Below are 19611 nucleotides of genomic sequence, written 5' to 3'. Positions count from 1 at the left end.
TAAGCTTGGATACAGGAGATTACTGAGAAATCTAAAACTGTTTTGAATACGGTTCATTCCTAAATGAATCAATCCAGCCGGGACTCAGACAGATTGAGACCATTCTTCACTTTGATGTATTGCAAACGCCACAAATCCTACTTAGCACATGAAAGAGGAGCATAAACCTCAGAAGGGAGCGAGGGGTAAGATGGGGGGGAAGGGGGTGAAACCATCAACATTATATAAGTGTTGTGTCCTCCTCTTTCAATGTCGTTTCAATGGCAGATGATTTTAGGGAGGGCAGGATGAATACCCACTTGCGGCCTTGTGACACATGAGCACAAAGATTGACCCAAACAAGCACTTACAGGCCTTTCAAAACAAAACAGCCATGGTTGGAAAAACTCTTGCTTACCTCCAAAAATGAAACGCGTGCAGCGGGCTGCACGGGCTGCAAGGGCTAGTGGGAGTGGGGCTCAAGCTTCGGGGAGTGAGGCTGTAAGTTAAATGGAGTGTAGTGAATAGTTGTCTTTTATCACACACAGGACAGAAACCCTCCCCAGCCACCACCCCACAACGCTGACACGTGCCCAGATGAAAACAGCAGCATCATGAAGAGTAAATATTCCCTGTCAGGTGAAGCAAAGCTGTGTTTAAAGAGCAGGTTTCCAAGGCATTTGTCTGGTTGGCATGGTCTGGGGATGTTTCACCCCATAGTCTCTTTCTGTTCAGGCTAAAACTAAAGACGACCAACAAGCCCACCTGCTAAAATACTACAGATAAAAGAAGTCACAGATTAACCTCATTTCACAGTCATTACTGAATGCTTGAGAAACAGAGGCTCTCCTGGTGCCGAGCACTGAGCCCCATTTCAACTGAACTTTCAGCAGCGGCACTGCAGAGCATTAGGTCACACAGAGGTGAGTAACTTTTACTGCAGTGGCAGTCCCAAATCATTCGTCACAATGTTCACACATATAAAACTTTCATGGTAAAATACTGCAGATTTTTCTAGATTTTCAATCCGTCAAACCCGACGATGACCTGATCATACTCACAGGTATCTAAAGATATAAGATGTATTTTATTCCTCGGTGCCACAGAGCTCTATTGTTGTCATTGTCCTAAAGGTATGAAAAACACAACCACTGCACTGCCCGACATGTTCTTTCATTATGATGATGGACACTGTAGATTATTTTGACTGAATCATACACACAGCCTGCTGCTGCTGCTGCTGCAGTACATGCTCACTGTAGCACCGAATGTGGATTAATCCACTGAAAATAGTCCCTAACAAATGCACTGTTTAGGAAATGTGCTGAAAACTACAGTGATCAGCTGTTTCAGGACATCATTTAGCTTTTTTTAAGGAGTGAAAGTTGTATATGTGTGACCCATACATGTCTTCAGTAAGAACCAATGGGCTTGGAGTGTCACAGGCAGGGTGGGGAAGTTGGAAAGTACTGAGAGTAAAACTAACATACTGTCGGTTGTGTTTTATTTTCATGGGATTTGTTGACAGTAAGAAAAAAGAAAAACGTAGAATACTGCAGCCACGTCTTTTTAAGGAGGACTAATAAAAAACACAATGTACTAAGCTCTGTGGCGACAGTTGAGTGAGGAATTTTACCATGTTGGTTGATATAACACAATACAGTCCTCATTGTCCATAAAAATGAGATATGTGTTTGATGATTAGTCCAATTATGTTCTTTGAATTTAAGGGTTTAGAGCTTCAGATGGAGGGAACCATAACAAACGCCTTGTTGACCCAAATAAAAAATGGATCAAGTCAAACAAATGACTGTGGCTGTGATGAACCGGGGAAACCTGCCGTCTAAACACAGTGATGCACTGCTTTTCACCTTATTGATCACATCCAACAAACACTTAAACAAGACTCATCATACGTGTGCTCTGTGTGAGTGTGAGTGTGTGTGTGTGTGTGTGTGTGTGTGTGTGTGTTTCCTATGTGTACGTGTGTCACACCAGCAAATAAAGCATGTTGTGCAGTTGCGGCACTCCTCTGCGTGACACGTTATCTGTCTATCACACACACGTGCATGAAGACATCAATGCGTGAACACAAACACACACACAGCCAGACACACACACACACACACACACACACACACACACACACACACACACACACACACACACACACACACACACACACACACACACACACAGACATACGCACACAGACATACGCACACAGACAAACAAACACACGTAAGCCGCTGTTGCCTAGCTGAGAAGGATTTGACATTAGACTTCCTGCTGCAGATGCTGCTGCTAATGCTAACGCTGCACACAGCTTAAAGCAACAGTGAGAGACAGCAACAAATATGACACAGAGACAGATGAAGCTACACACTGCAGAGGAGCTGCCTTCCCAGTAGGATAACGGAGGAAAATACTCACTCTAGCGTCAGCCCTGGAATTCTCAGCCTCTCCCGCTGGGCTTTCATGGCTGAACTGTGCTCGTTTGCTCTATTGTGGTCATGATATGCATTCACACTGCCTGCCCGCCTGCCGTCCCCCTTGCACTGACAAAGAGCCAAACCCAGCCACCACAGTGCGATGAGACGGATTGGTTTTCTCTCCCCCCACAAAAAGGGAGGGGGTGAAAAAAAGGGGGAGGGTGGGGGGTGGCAAGGTTCTTGTTTTGGTCTTTCCACGTTCCACCTTGAAGCTGTCAAATGAGATCCTCAGTTGCCTGCGGAGGGCATGGAGGCAGGACAATACCCCTTCTTCCCTCCTCTAATACACGCCCCCTGCTCCTTAACAAACGCATGCACATTTATGTTGCCCCCCCCCTTCCTCCACCACCCCAACCCCCTACCACCACAACTCCTCCCCCAACTGGTGACTTGCTACATAGCTGAAATGAATGCAATAAATTAAGTCTACATTTTGTCTGCTCGTCCACACGCAGTCACCTTGACAGACGCTAACAGGAGGCACGCACCGACGATGCAATGTCACCACAACCCGGGGATGATGTCATCTTCCAAAGAAAAACATAATGCACCACTACCTGCCAGTCCACATCAGTCAGTGTACAGCTGACAGCAGAAGAGTGGAATTTGTTTATAACATCGAAACCTTTCAGGCAAATAGAAGCATGAATTCAGTGTTTGTGCTGAAATTAGGGAGGGATATGAGTGTAATACTGAAACCCAAAGTAATAAAGCACAATGACGCACTAGACTAGACTGTCCTAGCCCCTGCAGGGATTTAAAACACCCCAGAGGCTTCTGCTTATCATTAGTAAAATCACCCATGAGGCATTTTATCCACACTTATCTTTGCAGACACTTTATTGCCAAATCATCAAGATCCCAGTAAGTCAAAATGAATCAATGACTCACTGGCAGGAAATTGTCCAAAGATGAACTACTGCATGACAAAAGAGGGGAGTTATTCAGATAAATTGACAACACACTGTAAAAAATTACACTGCTAAAAACGTGTCGTGTTTGCAATGAGTCAGCTAAAATAACTGTAACAGCTAACTGCTTTACGATGGTGCTGGTGGTAAACCTGGGCTGAGAGAAGAAGTATAGAAAGCAGAGCAGAGAAGAAAGACACTCGACTGCTGCCTCACTTACTCATCCAGTAAACCAATGAATTCTTTATTACTACGAGCATGTTTGAGGAGCAAAGAGCCAATGCAGATGACACCAAACACTGCATTAACCACAGAGCCGGAGGTTGAGGCAGGCAGGAACTGGAGCGTAAGAGCATCCTCTTCCTCAGAACTGTAGAGTACAGAGGTTAAGAGTACAAACTTGGAACTATTGTCTCTGTAACTTTCTGGCATTTTGATGCTGATAATTCACTATATTTGATGTTTTATGATCAGATAATAATCTCCGCGGGTTCAATAATTGACATCATATTTCAATGGGGCAGAATTAAATTACTCATACAGTAGAGAGAGTTTGTGTTTGTCGCAAACTGAAACCTCTGACCCACGAAGTCCTGCCAGTCAGTGACACTAGACCCTGTTTTCATGTAGGTGCCACATTATTCTTTCCCCCCCATCTGAAAGTCAATGAGACATAAATCCAACCTTTTCAGGCTGTTAGGCAGTTTCCTCTGCCCTGACTGTGTCTAGAAATATGCAGCGGAGGGAAGAGAATGCAAATAAAAAATTCAACCCACTTCAAAACTCGCTCCAACTCCGACTGATTCAAACTGCCGTTAACACTATAAACAAGTAGTGAAGGACTTTCCACTCAACTGTTTATTATTTTGCAGGTGTATCATCATCCTTTATGAAGTTTTTCTGCATCTGAATCAAATGAGTGAGACATTTAATATTGGCGACTGTGAAGCAGATATTTGAGAACAAATACATTTTCATTTGGTGTCACATTGTGCAGTTTGACACAATCTCAAAAATGATTTCTGCACTGCTGAATAAATCTGCTGCTTTTTAAATTGTGCAACTTCCTGAAACATAAAAGGAGGCTCGTTTCAGGCAGCCATTGGCCTGTTGTGTGGAGGAGTGAAAGTACAAAGGATTTGTACCTCATTCTCAAGCTCTCTTCTCAGCTAACACTATGAGTGTCTTTGAGGGTAAAAAATGAAAGATCGTCGTCATGTCTCTCCCCTCCTTTGAGCGTTGTTCTTCAGAACAGCTATAAACACTCAGATGTGGTGAGAGAGTTAGTTTGGAGCACAACCAGAGCTTCAACTTTCCAGCCAACAAGTTGAGACTGTCATTCCTCTCTGAACCACTGACCCTGAAGAAAACAGTAATTCCATCAGTGACCATCTGAATACATTTATAAATCTAACTTCTCAAGTTCACAGGAAAAACTGCAAATGACTCTGACAAAACAATCAACTTTTATATTTAAATTTATAAATCGAAGACCATCGCCAGCCTTAGCGTAAAAGGTTAAAAGGATAAATCAGCTCAGGCGCGCACTTTCAGATATATATGCATGTTTGTATATTTTCCTACCAACTGAAATTAGTTAACGAATCAACACTGGGTGGGAATCTCCAAAAATAAATCGGTGCCTTAACTGTATTTAATATATGTCATCATAATGTTATAAAAAAAGAATAAATGTTCAGCTAAGCTCATTAACCCGGACTGAATTCATGTTTGAAAACCATTTGTCAGAGGGATTTTTTTTCCCCGGGAATCTGCGGCTCTGGGTAAAGGTACGTGACTCAGACATTTTCAGAATAATGTTTGACTGCTACTGCACTTGGGGTGAGAAAAACTTTGACCGACTCACGGCACAGTGTGCAGAGCAGCTTCTATATTTGTCCAGCTTGAATTCATCGGAAATCAGTTCCACCTTCATGCAGGAAAGCAGACCCACATCAGTCTCTGCAACAGAAAGTGGCTCAGAAAGCCTTTCACTCTTACTCCATCCTCTTACCTGTCCCTCCATTTGGAATCAGTAATGTGCACAACCTTATTAACGCTTTTTAATTAATGCCACAGTTCTCATCTGAAGCTGCTCCACTGTGGCAGTTTCTTGTAAAATCTTGTGAGCACATTGTTTAATTGAGGTCCACTGCACATGTCAGCAGGGGTATCATTCTCATTAGGAGAAGGTGAGGCAACTATTGTGACTTTCACAACCACAGTGCAACATTTTAGCTGAAAATCATTTGTGATAATTGCTGCACTTGGTGTCTGGCAACAGACATTTTCTGTTCCTATCGGAGCAGCTGCTCATTATCATCCAGCAGTGTTTGTTTTAGTTAACAGCTGTAAAGCCTCCGCTGACTTTTCCCCTTAAGAAATAATAAGTTATTTTTCACAAAGTTTAAGAAAATCAAGCCTTTCAAAGATTATCGTGTTCGTCATCACTGACCTTTCAATACCCCAGTTTATACTGTTTGGCTTTATCAACATAAGCAGTTACATCAGGCCTCCACAGTGACAGTGCCAACCCTTCAGACAAGGACAGAGATGTGGCCAACACTGCAGAATATGAATTACTGAAATCATTTAACTTCGCATTTAAGTATATTTGGCCACTTGGGGGCAGCACAACAAGCTGTAAACACAATACTGACATACAGTACATGTACCGTCATATTATGAATGAAGCCGACATGGAAAAATTATAGTTGACTATTAATTCCTGCAGCAGATATAGAGTGACATTATCATACATATAAAATAGTCTCTGTCACAGTGTTTTGACGCTCTGCAGTGAGACTGAATCAAAACAGGAAATCGTGGGCTGCAAAACCAAAACAATGAACTGAAAGACACTGAGGCTCTAACTGGAGAGTTAAGTGTAAATTCTCCGTATGAGAGACACTATTAACATTGTGCATAGTTATTTAGTCTTTTGAATAATATAAAAATATGGATCAGTGCAGCTTTAAAGTAGAAATCTATAACTTTTACATTTATGACTCTTTGCAGCTGAGATGACAAAAACAGTCAGCAGTGAAAATGTGCAAGAAGTAAGACGAAGGTGCAAAACACATGAGAGCATGTTGTGTGAGTAGATACAAGTCTGCAAGTGATGGAGAAAAGAGAGGGACTGAATCGAGTCAGATAATGAGGAACGAACCGCAGATTTCCTGTCTCATTAGGACAAGTCATCGTTCAGTGGTTTATCAGTTCAAGCATCAACTGATGTGTGATACATTTTCTAAAAAAACCTCAGGGAGGACAACAGCCATAAAACTACTACTCACTAAATATTTGTATTGGCAAACCAGACACAGCAATCCGGCATGAAGTTCATGAGACACGGTTGACAGCATCTGTTGTTTGAATATGACCATAAAAAGACCGTGTAACAGAACCTACAGTCAACAGTCTCCTGTTGCACGGCAAAGCAGCTGATGCAGTCGGGCAGAACAACAGCTTCAGTACCTCGGCGCTGAAACTGCGACAGGCTGCGTTTTTGTGCTGAAGTCGACACACGGGAACAGTATCTAGTGACTGTGTATTGAGCTGCCGGCACACACAAATGATTGATTTTCAGTTATTTAATTGGACCCAGCTAAAGACCTCCAGTTATTAAGGTCAGCCTATAAATAGATTCCAGTAATCACTCAACGAGAATGACTCATGTTAAAAACAACTTCACACATGACACAGTCTGAAAGGTACAATCCATCACTCGTTGAAATGAAGCGGTGACACGACAGTGATACTGTGGTCAAGACGAGTCAATACATCTGTCGTACGAGATACGGATCACCTGATGTTCACGTTTCTCATTTTGAAGGCGACAAGTGAAATAATAGGCGACAACTAGTTAGATAAACTGCAGTTTCTGATGAATCTGAATCAGTCATATCTACTTTGTCATATCCAAACACCATTACTATGGTTACCAAGGTCACTAGAGGCTCCAGCGCTCTAAATATAAACCGGTGCCGTTGGTGATCTCACAGCAGATCACCATTAGTAATGGCTCACCTCTATTACAGTAGGTGCCCTCTGTGGTGAGGTGGCACGGAGAACAGCAAGGTGTCATGGGTAAATCTTTCTTCTCCACAATATAAAACGTGTATATATATATATATATATATATATATATAAAAACCAAAATCAAATGTCCAGGAAGTTTATTGTGCTTGACATGCCTCAAGTCATCTGACATATCATTGGCCAAGAATCAGCTTTAATAATCTACTGAACAGAAATCTAACCAATCAGCCGGGGAACAGCTTCACGGTACACATCCTCTTTTTCTAATGGCAAGATAGAGAGAGTTAAACCATCCACTTTTTTTATTCTGAAACTACCGACTGCAATAAATATTTATCAAGCAATATATCTGAATAATGGATGTTCCTCTGTCCTCCAGCACTGCATTGTTTAAGTAAATGTCTTAAGCTGAGTCCTAACAGAAGTGTGGGAAAACATTTTCTCAGAAACTCACAAAGTGACAAATACAAAACTGTGGAAGGAGAATCAGCCTGAAAACAGCTTGTAAATGCAGCATCGTTTTAGATCTTTCACTCTGCATTCAGAATGAACCGAGGGCAAACAGGTGAGTGCAGGAGGAATATCCCGGTCATATCTTGTCGTGGGTAAATTCTGCAGTGAAATATAGAGGCCAACTCTTAACCACCTTTGGGGTATTTCCAGATAAAATGAACATGACGGGAGAAAAAAGAAACAAACAAACTATTTATTGCACATATTGTTGGTTGAAAAAGAAAAGAAAAGAGAAAAGCTCAAGAAGAAACATCCGATTGACGACAGGTGGCGATCAGTAATTAAAAGAATATACAGAGAGGGAAAAAATGACTTTCATGTTGAGATTACAGGATGAGAAGCTCATAGAGAGATGGTCAAATCGGCTGAAGGCGACAGAGGAAGTTGGCTCTCACTTGAGAGGACTATACACTTGAGAGTGGTGATGCTGTGGCTATCAAAGTAACCAGTCCAGATTTATCTCTGCTGTGTTTGTTCTTGTTATTGCATTCAATCTTTTTTTTCTTTTTTCTTATGTTATGTTATTTTTCCATTATCATCAATGTCCTGGAGGAGAAAAAGCAATACTGCATTTAAATTTGCATCAGAAACTTTAAGTGGGCTGCCTGATATAGAGGAGTATCACCTGTAATGGTTCTACTCTTATATATCGAGCGTTTAATGGCGTTTCCAGCTCATAAAAACAGCATTAAACTACAACATAAAATGTGAGTAACTGAGGGGGACACTTTGTTGGAACACCGCTTGCCAAGCAGCGCTGTTAACAAGCATTGCATACATCACTGTTTCTATATATCGCAGTTTTTTTTCTCTATTTGTTATTCTTAATTTATTATCTGTCTGTGGTCATGATATTCCTATTTTTCTTTTCCATTTTACTTTAATTCTCCATTTCAACTTGATAATGTAGTTTGTAATTGAAATATTTGCATGTATTTTGTCGATCATGAAAACAATAAATTAGCAAAAGACATTTGAGAGTTGCACACTAACTCAAAATAAACTGTATTTTTTGGAAGCTGATTTACATCCTTGTGCAGCTGGTCTGCTGACACAGGCTGAGCACAGAGGACACTGACTGCAGAATATGTGAAAGAACAACATGCACCTTTCCACAGTCACAGAAGTGTCATCCAAGTCAGTTATGTGGCTATTTTAGGGAGTCACTGTAAAATGCGTTTATGACGCAGGTTATACTGAGTACACCGCATAAAACTAATAATTCATGAGACGTCACACAGTCTCAGTGGCTCACTGGAGATCAAGAACATTAACATAGTTTAACGAGATTAACCGAGACCTTTAAAATGAAAAGCCCACTCATGTATTGGCAATAAATCACGAGTTCACGTTTATAGTTTTCTGAATTTAAATGTAATTTCAGCTTCATCACTTTAGCAACATAAGAGGGTAAAATATTGTATTTTATAATTCACAGTTTCTTATATTGATAGGACTCCCATAGAAATGACTATGAACTATCGTGTCAATTTGATTATTTTGTGTGACTTATATATACTACTGATATTAAGTGAACAGTGATCAGTCCCACTACTCACATAAACGTTTAAACAAATATTACTGGAGCTAATCTGAGTTGCACATCTGCGCTAATATTGTAAAAGGTCAGTAGTGTGGGGACTAGAGGTTAAGGTTCATTACAGGACGTGCTGTTCACCAACAGATGAATCCACTCACTAAAGCAGAAAACTGTACAGTATGTAACATATGAGCAGGTACTTACAAACTGCCTCTTCTAGGAAGACTCAGCTCTTTCTGTAAATGAAAAAAGAAGAATTATAAGTACAAAAACTCAAAAGTTATACATTTATATAAACATTAAATAATAGAGTAGTTATGTGACATCTTATGCACTGGACTTTTTTCCTTTATTCTCATTCAACTGCGATACAGCCCATGAACGTGAACAGAAGAAAGTCACTTTATATAAAACTTAACATTGAAGAGATGATTTTACAAAGTTGGTTAATTTGCCAGATAAATGAAAAATCCAGTTGTATCCAATCTGATGAAATGTACATATATATATTTATTATATACAGCACTGTCTGAGACACAGACGCTGAGGCTCTGTCAAAAACAACAACACCAGGAGACCACTACTCTGCTGCTGCTGCACAGCCTCACAAACAGCCACCATATGGAGGGAGATCACAGAGCAGGTGTGAAACTGTTACGTCCCATCACAGATAACTTCACAAAGTTTAGAGCCCGCATCTGGATTTAAAACTGTTCACTTAAATCACACAACAGTTGAACCGGGTGAACGTGAAGGGCCACCGAGGGACAGCGCTCTCCCAAAACACATTTCCCTCTTAAATAATTAATTAATTATTTGGGAACACATATCTGTGATAAAAAATAGAAAAAAAAAAGGCAGGTAGTTACACAAATAAAATCAAATGAAACAATCGTCTCTGCTCCTGTTCTGTGAATGACATCAGACGCGTGTTTGAGGTCGTTAAGTTCCTTTAAAGATAATACCGTGTATGTTGTGGAAGCCCGCTGTAGAAGGCAGAGTAACATAGGTCAGGGTTTACTGAGTGTACCCAAACACTCCAGCCAAAGCACCAACAATGCCCTTATTGATTTCTTGAGGGATTACGTGTTCTCACAGGCTTGTTGCTTAAAGGATAACACTGCTGGCAGACATTTACAGTATTGCACAGCCTTTGCAGACGTTAAACATGTTTGTACGTATGTTAACGCAACGTATAAAGGATATTGTCAGCTCAAACACAAACGTGAAGAATTGTTTCCAGGCTTCAAAACATAGAGATGGAGCTTTATTAGCGAGACATATTTACAGTAATGTAACAGGCATTAAATAAATGCAGTGGACACGGAGCCCTGCTGGTTTTCTCTCCTCCTAGGATGTAGGTGAACACAATCAGCTACAGTGAGGTGTAACTAAACTGAACAAATATAGATATTCGTAGTTGGATCAATAAGAAACCCATAATCTTTTCTACTGAGTGACCCAGACTGTTTTTGAGTTAAAGCATCTTCAGACAAATAAAAATATTGTAAAACGTGAGATACTGAAAGGAAGTAAATGGTGAAGCTAAGGCTGTTCATATAAGCAAATTGGAGCTACTATATATTATGTATATTACGCATTGCAGATACTGTACATAGGTATCAGTGTATATGGAGGCCAGGTTTTATTATACTGTAAAATGCCCTGCTCTGCATATATCTTGCACAGGTCTTTAAAAATAATAGAAATGTAAGGAATCCTCATTGACAAGTCTGTTAAATCAGCAGGAAAAAAAAAAAAAAAAATCATAATCTGATATATTAAACTATCAAATACCAGTTTTGTTACAGCTTCAAAACTCCAGCATTGGTCTAATAAATTTAGCACAGGTACAAAATGCTGCTGGTTATTTCTTGTAATGTTGCTTCTTGTTAAACTCGGCACCCTATTGAGTCTGGTTGACTTGTGTTGAATATAAATACAGCTCTAGTATGTGTGAAGCTGTAAATACAGACAACACCTGGAAATGTGTTGTTCGTCTCCTTCGCAGATATCACGCGACACGTTTCATTAAAACGTTCCGATGAACATATTTCTCTGAAAGCCGCCAAGAATGAATAAGTAAGGCCACAAATGATGCTGCCGCAGCATCTGCCAACGTGCCGACAACCAGCATCAGCCAGAGTGACAGGCGGGCACACCGTGTGCACATCAATATATCCCCCATATACTTAACAGGACTGTTTGTTTAATTACAGTATCTTCTTGTGAGAAAGGCGGCTGTTTTATCACCTTCTCAAAATTTTCCTCTGCTCTTTTAAACCATTAGCGAGAGACAAATATAAAACTCTCCAGCTCTGATTATTTTAAATCCCTCCCTTCTGATCTTTCCTTTTGCTGTAGGACTGATGAATAACCAGGTTCCGTTGTGTTTTGTGACTATAAATCCCACGTATTTGATCATTAGATGTTTCAGTGTCTAATAATAACCTGATAAGGGTGAGGTCCTTTGTCTGAGACAGTGTAGGACATGGAGCTGATGTGAATTGGCTGCACCAGTCAGCAGAAAAAGTGCTAAGCCCCACTCTCCCTTTGCTATCAATTAGGGCTTAATGTCTGGCTTCCCCTGCTGCCTACAGAAGACCAAGGGCAGGGAGTTTCCTTGGGAGACATGACCGCAGCTCACACAACACTAATTACCATCAGGGAATGACTTACGCTAAGGGGATATCCACCAATCACAGCACACCAAATCACTGTGTGACGCCTATAATAGAAGGTAACCTGAGAGCGTAAACACGATTATGATAAACCAATTTACTGAAAACTACTATTTTTTTTTTATGTGAAATCAAATCAGGAAAATATTTACATAAAGTGAAATAAACGTGTTGTGATGACTTATATATGTCAATTTATGGTTTTCATGCTTTCTAAGGAAGCAATGTGCAGAGGAGGAGGAGGTCTATTACTGACTGTAAGTATTCAAAGTGCTCCATATGAAATGGTTTTTATAAACCAGAGCAGTGAGACACATCCAAACGCTTCCTCTAACTAATGTTTGGGTTTGTCTTTGTCTCAAAAGTAGGTTTCCTGGTATAAATGAAACAGCACTTATTCAGCACACACACACTGGGAAACCAAATGAACACACTTAATCCAGGAAAACAACCACAAATAATGCAACTCTGATCTTATAGAAACTAATCAAAACTTACCAAAAAAGGTAAAAATTCAACATATAATTCTCAACTCTACATTTTCATGAACTGATTGTTTGTTGTTTTCAGTTATAGCCATTCAATGTATTTACAAGACGGAGTCGGCCATTCCCACAAGGGATTCACTGTTTACAATGGAATCATGTTGTCCAACATTACTGTATTGTATTGTGATTTACTATTTACCATCTAATCTCTTTAAAACCGCACCAGAGCTCCTGTTTATTGGGTTACTGCTAATGTAAAGACAACATTTCTTGCTGCTGCCAGTTCGCATTAAAAGCATTCAACAGGGGAAACACAGCATGAAGCAGTCACAGATATTTTCTGCATTTTTGAAAACAGATCAGTTTGAAATATTGCAGGGAGTAAACGAATACCTGCAGGCAACAGGTTTCACAACTCAGGAATGTAACCAACATTACTGTGATCTACTGTTGGGTGGAAAACTATGCGGGCTGTGCGCAGTAAATCAGACGGCCGTTGCTCATGGCATGATGGGAAAAGGCTAATTATTGCCTGACTCATTAAAACGAATAACTTACGAACGCTATAACTAGTTGGTTTGGCTGCACTGTAAACAGATACACCAGTTAGCAGGCAAAGCAGCTGCTCAACAAATGTCTTTTGTAGTGTTAAACCGCACTTGTTGTTTAAATCAGCCGCCCCCTAAATCACCAAATCAACCAGGACCATAAGGATTATAATTTAGCAGCTAACTTAGCTTTAGCAGCATTAGCATGAAAACGTTTTTCTTTTCTCAGTGGACCTCTTAGCTAATTAGCCCTTACGACATTTCTCTTGAAGGAGCCTGAGCAGTGTACTAACGGCACCAAGACCAGGCAGGAGAAACTAAGTCAACCAACCTGTTCATGCAGAACTCTTTTTGCACCTTCCATGTAAATTTGAAGATTAATACACGTTCTATACAGTGCAACTTACAATTTTATAACCTTGATAACTAATTTACAAGACACACATCTTACTAAAGCTTGCACGCAAAAAAAAATCTTTTCATTGGGTTACTGTTGGTCGGCACATTCTCGAAGAATCATTACTCTAATTAAATCTCTAGTTTCAGGGTTGCAGCCTGCAGACGATATGTTGCGAGCTTTCAATCATGAGTACTGAGAACAAATGCTAAACAAACTTTAATTGAAGAGCATTACGTTTGAAACTTTTCCTGACATTTGGTATTTAAATTAGTGAGACAAAAGTGTCTGACATGCATGCTTGTCAAATGCTTAATATAAATACAAGTATTTCCATTAAATTGTATTATCTCTGTCAAATGGGCAATACAAAATAGAGAGTAATTGCGAGAAATCCTTTCATCTTGGAAAGTGTCAGTCAGGAAGACAAACCGGTGATGAAAGTAAACATGGTGCATTTAATCATTTGTTTATCCAGTAATCTTTTCAGTGCTTGAGAGATAACAACTCTGACATGATGAACCTGAAAGTGTTTATTGTTCCACAGGGTAAATGTCAATGAATGACTTCTAGCAAAACGTTTCATCTCCAAGACACCACATCAAAGCTGTGTTATTGCTCTTGTAAAAAGGCCTATGTGTAATGCTTCATTAATAATTCTTCTTGATGCATTAAGAATTTTCTTACATCTCAAGATCAAAAGTGTTCTTGGTTTTACTGTGCTTTGCTGCTGACTGGCAGGAAAACCCCTATTCTCATATTAAGTCATAATGTTGTCAAATCAACACCTCGAGTGACATCACTATTACTTATTTGTACAGTTAGATATTTATTGTTCTTCAGGGTCTGAGCTTCAGCACATTCAGTTTGAAATTAAATAATGGACACTACATTAAAGAACAGGGTCTCAGCTTTAGTTTGAGTAGATTTACATCAATATTGAAAGAACTGGGTGGGAGACGCAGCCTGAGGAACAAAAAATGTCCAACTGTCCAAATACTTATGGTCTGTACTGTATATTCCCCTAATCTTTCCTTTCCTTGCATCTGGTTGCTGCGTCAGTTTGTCTGTAATCATCAACAATGCCAATATGATCAGTTAGGATCACTGACCAGAGTGAGTCAGTATTACCAACCCTCATCCGACAGTCAGCAAATTGCAGCCTTGGGCTACATGTAATTTTGTCAGTGAGGAAGAGTTTAATGTTTTGTCTCTACAACACGGCAATTAGGAAACCAATCATAACTGCTCATTGGACCAATGAAGGTAAGCTTAACTTAGAAAATAGGTATCGTTGTCCTCTTCTCCCCCTCCCTTTTCTTTTGAATTACGGTGTGTATGTTGTTATGATAGACGACATGCATATTCAATGAACTTACGGGATCCGTACCTACTTGATTTTGAGTTAAATATAAGTTGAGGAGGAACTTTAACTTCCCAGAGCAGCAGCTAAATGGATCAAAGTTTCATTTCTTTAACTTACTTGCACTCATTAAACATGGATCATAAAGGGCAGCGGGCTGAACGCTATAGACTGAATAAATTACTTTTCATACTGAACAATTCCAAGTATCAAACGAGTGTGTGGTGCACGTCATTGACAATTATTTATATTTTTATAGCATGGCCACATGTTCCACATCGTCCTCAGCGACACATGAAGTGTGTTTCAAAGTAAGATATGTAAGAGTATGTTGGACAGTTCATGGTTACACCACAAGGACTTAACCTACCAGTTATGAATGTGGATAAAGTAAGCATGTGCACATTTTCTACATTTATTAGATGAGCACAGTTCAGTGGTTTTTATACTTTAATGAATACAGAAGCCTGTCGGTCTGCAGAACGACCATGGGAACAACAAAAGGATCTTAATTAATGACTTTACTCAAAATTAAATCTTCGCTTCGTCTAATCTAAATGCAGCTTCAAAGTCAGAGACCAAGTTTATCTGGAGATTAGGAATGGTCAAACAGATCAATAAAACCACTTATCTGCTCCCAACACATGTGTAGAGGGGGAAGTAGACAGACTATACATTATGGGACTGATTGAAGATTGTCTTAAAGAGCATACATTGACCTCAGGTAGCAAACAAAGCAGCCTGGACGTTTACAAACCGCCAATGACTCGAATGTTGATCACACAGAAGATCCACCTGAGCAGCTACCTTATATTTACATCAGTGCACTCAAACCTAGTGTCTAAAGTAATATTTTCCACCATTATGCCTGGCTCGATCTGAACGATATTGATTTCTGCGCCAGCGGGGGAAGATCCAACAGCAAAAAGAGCAAAAGCACACAGACACTGTTAGAAAGCTTTGCTGATTAAATCTGTTGGCATCCTCACATTTCTCCTCGTAGCGGGATGTTAGGTGTCACAAATGCTTAATCCACTGCTTCGTCCAATGTTGTGCGAGGGAGACAATTCATTTCAAGACTGGCACCGAGCGTAATGACTCTGTAATTTGATGATCCCTCTTTTTTAATGAGAAGCTCCTTCCAATTCCACAATAATTCAAGCTCACGGCCTAAAATAAATGAATGAGGATACCTACAACTGTACCCAGTCGAACCTCTTCAGACACCTACAGGACTGAAGTTTTCTCTAAAAATATTTATATTTCTGTTCGTGTAAGAAATGTCTGGGCGGTTGGCAACTGGTCTGGTTCATTCTCGACCAATGTGCATCGGACATGTTCAAACTACATGTCCTGTCCAAAGCTGGAGGACTTTTTTCTGATAACCTTTCAAAAGCATGCGGCACAGTTATTGATCGTGACTCTCAGACGGCTGCATTCAGGACAGTCCCAGAGGACTTAAAGATCACTGCTAACCAAACTACAGTCGTGGCCTTCTCTGCTGATTCTCCTCAAACACCATCTCATAAACACCGGCTGCCGGACGAAAGCAAAAACCATCAAGTGAGGAAAAACTGAGGCAAACAGTGGCACTGACTGTTGTTTTCACTGGTTGTAATGACAAACATCACCGGCAGTAGATTATGTCAGATGTCAGCTAATTAACATTAACATAACGTTCCATAACAGCTAAAATTTAAATCTTTTTGGGTAAAATCGCAATCCATGATCTGAACCAGGCAGGTCTCTCAAACCTGGGGACAGACTGTAGCTCCACCGGCTTAGATTTTCAGTTGGAGACGTTGGCTCTCGTTCTACGTGCCGCTACACCAAGCACCCCGAGGCTGCTGTCACCAGCTGCGGTTAGCGCCGTGCTAGCTAACTGTTCAACGAAGGGCTGGTGATCAGCATTTGGACTTTAAATATCTAAATATAGCAGGTTTTTAATGACGCGATCTGTACGATTCATCTGAGAAATAGATCACATGCCAAAGTGAGATCGTCCGAGATATAAGATTGTCAGATCGCCCACCCCTCCTCACATTTACCACAAGCAAAAAATAAATAAATAAATAAATAAAAATGGTGGTCAATTCAAAAAGAGCATTTCAAAACTTTCATCAACAAACTGTGCCCATTAAAAGTTGACACTGATAAATCATTCCCATAATATGAAGGTCTGTTTTGTGCCAAAATATATAACTGAATATCAGTGGATCTGATCACATATGTTTCTGTGGTGATACATTACTGTGTTCACACATTTCACTGTAGTTGCACATTGTGTTTTTTGAAGTGCGACAGGTTGTTAATGGGGGTGCTGTTTGTCAAAATGTCACACGTATACTGTTGATGTTGTAGCACATTAGAAAGTGGCATTGGCACGTAAGTGATGTCACTGTTTAATGTTTCTGTTGTTGTTCGACAAGGAGCAAAATGCAAATGACAGAAGTGATGTACAAACTCAGACAGACTCAGTGAACTGCTGGAGATGACAGAGGAAACGACAGCTCATGGCCGCCCAGTTTGAAGAGCAGGTTCTGTGAGAGCAGCAGCAGAAGGATGTAAACAAGTTTTTTAACAGCAAGAAAATGGAGACAAAAAAAACAAGCTGTAAAATCCTTAAACCTGTTCCATGAGCAAATCATTCTACTTTTTTTTCTTGAAAAATGACCTTTCATGGTTATAAATTTATCAGTTTTCTACTGATCCAACAAAAAGCTGTTGTTTACCAGAGAGGATGTTCTCCTTGGTGAATTACAGCATTTCTTCTCGAATGAAGAGGTAATACAGCAATTAGCCTTAACATTTAACACGGTCAGGATAATAACTTATCTGAAGAGCAGATATGGATACTGATAAAGTTAATCAACATGGGGAAAGTAAGTTTTCTTCACAGACAGCCAACTATGAATAGTGTCATTCTCCCCTGGTATGTAAGTCAAATCAAATATGGATGAGTTAATGGTTCATATGCAACATTAATTTGCTTAAAGAGCAAACAAGAGGCAGCGCCTTGGATCCACACCAGAGGCTGCTATTGCACACAATTCTACACACCATTTTATTTTCTGTGTATAATTTCAATCATTTCTCCTGTAGCAGTTAAAAGAGGACACACATTTATTTAAATTATTTAAAAATGTAAAATGCAAAATATCCAAAGATGTTCATATTGTGTCTGTCTCTTGCAAATGTGTTTGACCTTTTCAAGTGGTTCAAACAATTCATTCATTCATTCATTCATTCATGAAGGTTCAAACAATCCAAATATTATATATGTTGGTAACTGATCAGTGTGTTTGCATGGTGACTGTAATTGTCTGGGATTTGTAGCAACTCTATTTAACTTGAAGATGAACAATTTTCTTTGGTGATTATTCTTCCTCAAGGCAAACTTTACATTTTCACCTGATCCCTCGCACAGCATCAGTGAAGTGTCGCTGGAGCTGATGGAAACTCTTACTGTCTTGCACAAGGACACTTCAGCAGAGAGGCTGCTTTCCCCTTCCAACTAAAGCAAGGTTGTCTTATTCACTTGTTCCTCCTAGATGAGCTTTTCTTTGGAGCGTCAGTGAAATAGATGTTTCCACTGCGGAAACAGTGTGGGTCTCCCAATAATCGCCCAATGATGTACCATGTATGTATGTATGTACAGAGCAAGTGCTGTATTTGTGTGCGAATGGGTGAATGTGACATGTAGTGTAAAGTGCTTTGAGTGGTTATTAAGACTAGAAAGGCGAGATATATATATATATTTATATATATATATATATATATAAAAATGCAGTCCATTTACCATTTAAATTTGCACAAAAACTGTATCTGAACGACTGGGGAAATACTCTTATGTTAATATGAACGGAATTTAAGGCTTAGCCATTAAAAAATGTGAAAAATTAGTAGATGGCCTTTCTGCTGGGGCACCATGTTTTGTCAGCCAGGCTGTATCTCACCAGCTGGCTCACAGCACTTCACACAAATGGCTCTTTGGAGACACACAATGTCACTGCACTTGTGTGGTTTGCTACCTTTTTATTATGAGGCAGTGTTAGACGGATGTCAGAAGTACAGTAAAAGCTCACAATGCAATGCGGTAGCTCCTGACAGGCTGCTCCTAATTAAGATGAAGGACACGCGTATCACAGGCGTCATTAAGATCTATATAAATCCTACAAATTTTCAATAATGAGGGAACATGACGGCTATACGCCAACAGAACCGCACTACAAACCCAGTGAGACACGAGACGCAGCCACAAGCTGAGGGTGATCGTGTTATCGGAGACATTGAAGTGGAGAACAGAGGTGCTTCTTACACTTGAAAGTCAAATACCTTCAGATGTGGCAGCATCATTACAGAAGCCTTGCTACAGATGCACTGACACATTTCTGAGGATTTAAGCAACAGAGGCAAGCGTATGAAAATCAAGGTCGGCCAAAAGCGGAGTGACACACAAGTCTACTGAGATACTGCAAATTTAAAACATTTAAAGCACTCCCTTGTAGGAATTAAGTTAATTACTTTTTATAGAGAAAGCAATTACAGAAGTGCATCACATTCCCATGTTAATGCAATCCACTCACTCCATTTACCACGTCGAAAAAAATAAAAGTAAACCCAGTGCAGAGGAGAAACGATACTTCAGTATTTATTAA

General features: G+C 40.0%; 1 protein-coding gene across 7 annotated transcripts in view; it reads right to left on the bottom strand.

Moving 5' to 3' along the window:
* Positions 1-19611, bottom strand: part of mast4 (microtubule associated serine/threonine kinase family member 4) — a 93560-nt gene that overhangs the window by 40245 nt on the left and 33704 nt on the right. For 6 of the 7 annotated variants that reach the window (XM_056402990.1, XM_056402995.1, XM_056402991.1 and 3 more), the window contains one exon: positions 9681-9712. In XM_056402990.1, coding sequence (XP_056258965.1) covers positions 9681-9712 — 32 coding nt within the window. Of the gene's footprint in view, positions 1-397; positions 479-2412; positions 2750-9680; positions 9713-19611 lie in introns of those variants that run through there. The other variant, XM_056402996.1, reaches the window with a different exon arrangement.

This window comes from Seriola aureovittata, chromosome 18, assembly GCF_021018895.1.
Source record: "Seriola aureovittata isolate HTS-2021-v1 ecotype China chromosome 18, ASM2101889v1, whole genome shotgun sequence".
In the NCBI taxonomy this organism is placed as follows: Eukaryota; Metazoa; Chordata; class Actinopteri; order Carangiformes; family Carangidae; genus Seriola; species Seriola aureovittata.
Note: the sequence above shows the minus strand (reverse complement) of the source record. Positions and strands in the feature narration are given on the sequence as shown.